General features: G+C 45.3%; 1 protein-coding gene across 1 annotated transcript; it reads right to left on the bottom strand.

Moving 5' to 3' along the window:
* Positions 1-6,108: 6,108 nt before the first annotated feature.
* On the bottom strand, positions 6,109-7,582 carry LOC100383947 (uncharacterized). Its single transcript, NM_001176564.1, has one exon. It carries the CDS (start codon positions 7,153-7,155, stop codon positions 6,460-6,462), a length of 696 nt encoding a protein of 231 aa, NP_001170035.1. The 5' UTR covers positions 7,156-7,582; the 3' UTR covers positions 6,109-6,459.
* Between the last annotated feature and the right edge of the window lie 763 nt (positions 7,583-8,345).

Below are 8,345 nucleotides of genomic sequence, written 5' to 3'. Positions count from 1 at the left end.
GAAGACTTGCGACGAGGAGATAAGAAGCAGAGGAATTCAGCGGTGGGGAGGATGGGATCGGCTGGATTTTTCTACGGACGAGCGGTGGCGGGAGATGAAGACGCGCGTAACTGAAAAATCTGAGAACGGCTGAGCGGCAAGAGAGATATTTTCCAATTTTAATGTCTTTTTCTTTCTCTCTTTTTTACCGAAAATCACAGGTATTTTGAATCAGGATTTTTAGTGATGATTAAAGAGTCGACGCGTAATACGGCTATACCTTTTATTTTTCGAATCATGAAGCAGAGAGTCAGAAGAATAACAGCTTAGACGGTTCTGTCCGAATCTCGTTCGGATAATTTTCGTGACTATTCCGGCCACGATGTAAACGGACTAAATTGCAACGAGTTCGGCTTCGGTATTTTAATCTGCTCTGCGTGATTAGCCGAAACCAGATCCGCTAAATCATACACGATTTCGTCGTCAAAACAGCGAGCTGAAGAATAAATTGGATAATAACTTCGCGCACAATTTTTCTCGGACAACGCGCGATATAGATTACTTTGCCTCGAACATTTTAACCGTCGAGTTCTGCTTAATCTGTTCGGTACAAAATCATCCGAGTCAGTCGGGCTTCCGAATTCGTATTCGCGCGAGTGACGAATTTTAAATAATCATCGGACACACCGATTTTCAGAACAAATATGTTCTGAACAACACGAAAATTTAGGACGAGCCCGAATAGATGAAAATAAAAACGATGTCGCACTCGCGACAGACGGAACAGATGCGATATTAAAATCGCAATAGGCGAAGATGATTAAAATTTAGCATCCGTTTTATCCACTGATCACGTGCTTAAATCCGTACTCGTTGTCGAGCGGAATATAAACACCCGGGGTGTTACAGCCCTCCCCCCTTAAAAGAATCTCGTCCTGAGATTCGGAGCGAAAGACTCTTAAGAGTAGAGAAGCATGTAACCCATATCCATATCAGCGATAACTAAGGCAGTTCCAAGCAAAGGCAAGTGCCTCAGGATGTTGTTTCTCTAGTGGACATAGCATGTATCGCCGTAAGCTAATTTAGAGATGTCCACCAATAGAGACGCTGTGTGCCAGAGGAACACATAAGGTTCCATGTGTGCAGTTTGCTTTTTCTGATGACACTGTACTATCTGAGTCTGTTGGGCGAGCAGTGGATATGCGATTTTACCCAAACAGAATCAGATGCACCATCTTGGGTAAAACACACAGAAAGAGGTTTACCAACAAGTGGTCACGATAAGTTCATAGCACACCAGACGGGTGTGAATGTCGAATAACATCACAGTTGACCCGTGGCTAACCATAAAATCCAAGTCCCTGAAAGGTGATATAGATTCGAGAAAATCACCAGTGGAAGGATCTGTAAATGCTGATTTTGCAACTAGTCCATTTTACCCAGTACTAATCATGGCTCGACTTGATCACACATGCTGGAAAAGCACACGTGAGGCAATTGAGGCACGACTAGAGCGATAACTAGGTGGTTACTGGCCGACTTAATCTTGATTCTTGTAAGTACTTTCTTTAGGGTGGATTGAACCAAAGTGAGTTTAGATAACTCGATAAAACGATCTCTAAACTCAATCTTTGTTCATTGAGCAGTTACAAGTTAGTCAAAACCAACTTGTTGAACTACTTTTGACATTGGGCATGTCCTCTCAGTACCATCGGTAAGCCAAGGGTTGAGCGTTCCCATTTGCGAGCAAAAGGTCATGCATTTGGGTAGAAATCCATTTGGTCAGATTGTTCATCCGTTTCCTCATGCGAGATGAACCGACTTGGTGAGGGAATACCTAGATTAATTAAGAGATCGAATGAACAAACTCCTGCATCTCAGCAGTAGGGGAACATCAATCTCTATTTTGAGAGCTCATCAGTTGTTTTCCAACACTATAAAGCTCCAAGGCTTCACCTTTACACAAAGGATGCAAAGGGAACTTGTATGAGTAGTCACTACCAAGATCAAAAGAAATAAGACCACACATGAAAGTGGTATGCCCTTTTGATCCAACGGAGATGATAGATGTTGCTTGATCACTTCACAAACAACATAGAAATTGTTTCAAGGAGGAGGTCTACGGAAGATAACATATCGATATAGTCTCATAATGGATTATGACTACTAATGGTGATACCAGCGTGTGCCATCGGTTTTAGTCATAACACCATTACCAGACGTAACCAATAAGAAATCTCACGCGACACCAATGGATTGGGCAAGGGTGACAATATACAAAGAGACTTTACCTGTCAAAACAGTTACAAGTAGAGAGCCAAATAGATCATGGCCCGATGAAATGAACAAGACACGACCATAACCTAAACTTGATGAAAGAAGTACGATGGGAGACTGTTAATTCAGCCCCAAGCATATTTCTATGCCCCTCGCAGAAATCACAAGGTCAAGGATTAAGTTGGTATGCCTTCGATAGGTATGGGGAAACCAAAGGCATCAAATTCAAGAAAATGGTAGGACATGTCTTTCCTAGGTTAGGTTGATAAAGTAACATGGCGGTCCTTAAAAACAGGCAAACTGGATAAGGTACATCAGCTTGCACCAACCGAACAAGGACATGGTTTAGGATGGGGACATGACTCGAAATTCTTGTTTTAAGTTGGGTACACTTTAGGTCCAACAAAGAAATTATCTAGGCATTTATTTTTATGTGTTTGGTCCTGGAGTGATAACGGAAAGATTTAAGTTTTGGGTCATGGTTCATTAAATAAGAACATGGCCTAATTCTGGGTTTAGGCAAACAAGTCACTAACCTTCTATCAACACATCAAGCACAAGAGCAAACACCATATAAGACCTTAATAGGTTACCTAAAGAATGGAGGACACCTATTTCATCGAAGTTCATAATTCAGCATTACACCACATTATCTACAATCAATGGTTACTGGAATAAAGATGAGAGAAGCATTTTTGATGTATAGGTGACAAACATGATGCAACAATCAGGATGCATGCTCGTCCTATATGTCCTCACTGATTTTGCCAACATAATGTGGCAATAGCGTTCTATCTCGGTGGCATACTTATGACTCACACGGTATTTTGCTAGTCGTCAATTACACATACGTTTTCGAGGTTAGTGTACCTGCAGAAAATTCCATCACAGCCCATTTCCCAATGATGCAATTCACACATGACAGTTTATCACAGTTTATACTCCATATATTGCTATATGGAGGCTAGCTCATCATTAAGCGCCGAGCCACGCATAGGCACCGTTGCCACACTTTAACCATAGGGCAACTCATTATGGTAACTCACCTTCTTACCTGAGCGTAGGTGCGTCGTTACAAGTATATTACACTTCTCAGTATTCCCATGTCTGTATACCCATACACATCCATGGGGTACTGAATCCTCGGAAAAGTAATTACTCCACATCGTAGCCTTCATATATACATATGTGGAACATGTATATAATCAAGCGCTTTTTATACTCTTCCCTAGACCGACGGTTGTTCGATCATGCTCTCACATCTCACCATACCTTGAGCGTCGATCCATTCAAAACTGAATGGCCTCAAAAATAACAATACACATGTATGCAATACCCCCGGTTATGGTTTTCAACTAAGCCACCTGATAGTCCTTAATTTAGGGCTTAATAGAGGATGTCGCTAGCATTATAGTTTTTTCAAGACTGTTTTTCAAAGCCAAACAATGTGTTTAGATGAAAATAGGTTTTTCGAAACCAAAACTTTTGTTTTGAAAATACGTATGTGACCGTATATACTTAATCCTCGCTCCGATACCAGCCTGTGGCAGAACCTCCCAAGTTATTGGGCCCACATGCACCTGTCCTTGTCTCAAAGACCTCAGACGGCTATGCATCTGCACCAGATAACTTAACAGGATCCGTCCGATTGCCCCAAGGACATCGGATAAACCACTTACAACCAGGACACAAGATTAAGTAACACAAATCACGCACACCAATATTTTTGCAGCGGAAATCTTAATACCAAATTTTACAAGTTACAAAATTTTTACATTATATTTATCGAAGTGATTCCAAAAGTATAAGTTTGAAATATATGCTAGCTCAAAGGATCATCCACAATAAGAAGTATAGAAGGGTTACTTAGACTTATAAGAAGGCCGAGCCCACCGGCACTTAACACCATCATCAGCAGCACAAAACTATAACCTGAAAAACAACAGGGAATAAAACCCTGAGTATGGAATTACTCAGCAAGACTTACCCGACTAAAGAAAACTCTCAAGGGTATGCTGGCTAGAGGGATTCAAGGTATGGCTTATCAAGAATCAAAGACTCTGTTTTGCAGAAAAGCTTACTATGAGTGGATCCTTAAAAATCCATTTTTACTTGTCAGGTTAAGTAAAGTTATCTGCATCTAGAGTTCTTTCTACCCTAGTTCAATCACTTGACCTGCACTAGCCAATTTCTTATCAAACCTTCATCTTTACTGGATTGCTACGTATAGGGCAGTGACCAAGTCTTCATATCCGCGAAGTTACGGCGATCCGAATCGATTATACTCAGCTAAGGATCTCCAATCACACGACATATGTAGCACTTAACCCTTGCATGTGTCAACTCGCCACCGGGGTTCTTAAGACCAGATCAGGTTCACGCCAACCGAGAGCACAGATACACCACCGTCCAGCATCTTGCCACGGAGGGTACATGCTACTCTCGCCATCTCTCCACTCCCATTGCGTGTTATCTTATTCTGGTATTAGTCTGCCCGAGGCAAAGCTTACCCATGACGAGGCATGTAACCAGTTAAAGGGTCCTCGGTCAGCAAGCCTACATCGACACGGTCCTTAATCGACTCAGACGGAGACACTATACCGAGACTCCTTTATTGTTCAAGTCAACCGCTCGGTCTCAGCTTTATTAATTTCAACCCAAAGTCTGGTACCTGGCAGAGGTACATCTTTTCTAATGTTGAACCCATCAAGGCCTTTGACAGATCCACCATCAAGTTTTATTTTTGAAAACATTCCCACCCACTGAAGCATCACTTTTGTTTTAAAACAAAACATTTTTGTATGCTAAAGCAAGGCTAAGCATCATAAAATTCTTTTCAAAACGGGTATCAAGGAAGGGTAATCAATTTTCAAGGAAAGAAAAGCATCAACGGTTTAGCACACAACTCCTATCACCTAATGCATCAAACAAGGTGATAAAGATTTTAAAACACAAGGAGGTGGCAAATGCACCGGGGCTTGCCTGAATAACACTAGGTTAGTGTTGTTAGGTGGCGTCCACTTGACGACCATCCTTTGTCTTCGCATTGCTCTGATTATCCATCTTCAGGTTAATCCACCAGCATCAGCTTGCAAATTAGTCCGCGCTTGGGGTCGACTTGACTCATCTTCCACTTCACGCAATTATTTATCGTACCTCATGAGATGCATGATGCACATGTATGAGCACGAGTATAACGAGTATAATATAAATAATCTACACTAAAAAGAATGAAACACTTAAAATCAAGCATTAAAATCAATTAACAAGCATTAAGCATCATGAATATCACAGCAGGGCATCGACTACATCCATTAACCAAATTGACATAATAACACTAGAACATCTATTTTTATTCCTAACTTTTTACTAACTCTTTAAACTATGTATCTTAATTACTGGTTTTATCGATTTATCGATCATCACAACATACACATGCTAAATTAATAACATTTATTGAGATAAACAATTCTATTTAACCTATTTATAAACCTAGTTGACTGGAATACGAATCAACTTACCCTGACTAATTTGACGAGATAATCGGAAGCACGACTACGGGTTCCGGTTGACGTCATCCAGGGGCCTTTTTTCTTCGGTAATCAATTGCTGAAGATCTTTTCCTCGACTGAATAATTTTGATGAATCGAACTTGAGTCGCGCAGGATGTTCGAGCTTTTTGTCGCGCACTTGGTAAACACCACGCTGTTGGCTTCGTCTTCACCTGACGCTTGAGATTTCTTGATGACGCGCGGAACGACGACGACACAGGAGGGTGACGTATATAGAGCTACACACACGACACGACGACGAATGACGCTAACCGGCGAAATCAACGACACGATGAGAATTAAGGCCAAACAAGCCAAGGGGACGCGCTGGCGAGCAGGAAACTGCGCGAGCACAACACGAAACGATGCCCCGCCTGGCCAAGCTGAAGGAAGTGTGGACCGGGGACAGAATGGGCACCAGGGGCGAGTTCACAGCAACAGACACACTTGACAACTACCGACGCAGCCGGATAACTAAAAATACCACGACAGCCAAGAATCGGCTTGGAGACGACGACCGGCATGCAAGAGAAGAGCTCGACGCGGAAACTCGACACGCCGTTGCGAGCAAAGAACTTCGCGCGCACAACAACGCGACGGAGGAGAACTGAACAGGGAGCTTCGCGGCAGCACACGCAGGAACAACAGAATGCTACGCGCGACGCAAAGGCGAGCAAGACGCGAACTGGGCAGAGTCGAGCCAGGGAGCTTCGACGAACGCGAAGGGGCTCAAGCGGGATCGACGGCGTGACCATCCTGGCCGAGTAGGGAACTGCTCGCGATCACGGCAGACTAGTCGGCCAGCACAAAGAGGCGACGGCGAGCTAGAGCAGAGGGCAGAGCCAAGTTGGGCGACAAGGCGAAATCCGGGCTGGAGCACGTGGCAACAGGGAGCAGGGCGCGCAGCGAGCTGGAGCTGGAGAACGGCCAGCGCGAGGGACTCGGTTGCCAGCAGGGGAGCAAGCAGCGCGCGCAGTAGAGGGGCGCGGCGACTGGAACCAAGACCGAGCGGAGGGAGGAGAGGATCCGGGCGCGCACCAGGAAGCTGCTCGGGCCTAGCAAAATCCAAGCACAAGAGCAGAGGCGAGCTCGAGCCAAAGCTCGCACCGCCCATGGGAGAAGATGGGGAGGAGAGAGGAGGGACGGGTGGGCTGGACGAGCACCAAAGGCGAGGAAAAATCTGGACGCGAGTATTAGGAGGGCGCAGGGGAGCAAGCTGGAGATGGAACACGCAGAAGCTCGGTGGAGCAGAGGGCAAGCAGGGACGGCACGCTAGTGAAGAAGATGCGTTGGGGGAAAGGAGCGGCGTTGGGATCAGGCGCCATGGGAGCCGCTCGGCTGGGAGCATCCATGGGAGGGGTCTCGGGCGCCGAGCAGGGGGCTTCAGGGTGCGGCGTAGGGGCACACGCGGTCAAGCGAACTTGAGTTGGAGTCAGGGAGCAGGAAATCAGGGCGACGGCGCGTGCACAGAGAGGCGACCGCGCCATGGGCGTTCGCGGGCGGACGAACTAAGAAGCTTGAGGGAGCTCGACCACCAGGAGAAAAATGTCGGGCTGGGGCAGAGAAAATCGTGCGTCATGAAGCTTGACGAGAGAGGCGCGGCTGGGGGCGGGTCCGAGCTAGACGACGGCACCCAGGGCGAGCGCCAGGGAGGGTGCCGTGAGGGAGATAGAGAAATCCAGGGCGGTGGAGAGCTCGCTGCAAGCAGCCGAGCAGAGGAAGGGCGTAGCTGCCATGGGAACTAAGCGCGCGCAGAAACAGGGAACAGGGAGGAGCGTCGGGCGGAGGAAGAAGACGTGCGGCGAGGAGATAAGAAGCAGAGGAATTCAGCGGTGGGGAGGATGGGATCGGCTGGATTTTTCTACGGACGAGCGGTGGCAGGAGATGAAGACGCGCGTAACTGAAAATCTGAGAACGGCTGAGCGGCAAGAGAGATATTTTCCAATTTTAATGTCTTTTTCTTTCTCTCTTTTTTTACCGAAAATCACAGGTATTTTGAATCGGGATTTTTAGTGATGATTAAAGAGTCGACGCGTAATACGGCTATACCTTTTATTTTTCGAATCATGAAGTAGAGAGTCAGAAGAATAACAGCTTAGACGGTTCTGTCCGAATCTCGTTTGGATAATTTTCGTGACTATTCCGGCCACGATGTAAACGGACCAAATTGCAACGAGTTCAGCTTCGGTATTTTAATCTGCTCTGCGTGATTAGCCAAAACCAGATCCGCTAATGCATACGCGATTTCATCGTCAAAACAGCGTGCTGAAGAATAAATTGGATAATAACTTCACGCATGATTTTTCTCGGACAACGCGCGATACAGATTACTTTGCCTCGAACATTTTAACCATCGAGTTCTTCTTAATCTGTTTGGTACAAAATCATCCGAGTGAATCGGGCTTCCGAATTCGTATTCACGCGAGCGACGAATTTTAAATAATCATCAGACACACCGATTTTCAGAACAAATATGTTCCGAACAGCACAAAAATTTAGGACAAGCCCGAATAGATGAAAATAAAAATAATGTCGCAC

This window comes from Zea mays, chromosome 3 (genome assembly GCF_902167145.1).
Source record: "Zea mays cultivar B73 chromosome 3, Zm-B73-REFERENCE-NAM-5.0, whole genome shotgun sequence".
In the NCBI taxonomy this organism is placed as follows: Eukaryota; Viridiplantae; Streptophyta; class Magnoliopsida; order Poales; family Poaceae; genus Zea; species Zea mays.
This window is presented reverse-complemented; position numbering and strand designations above follow the sequence as displayed.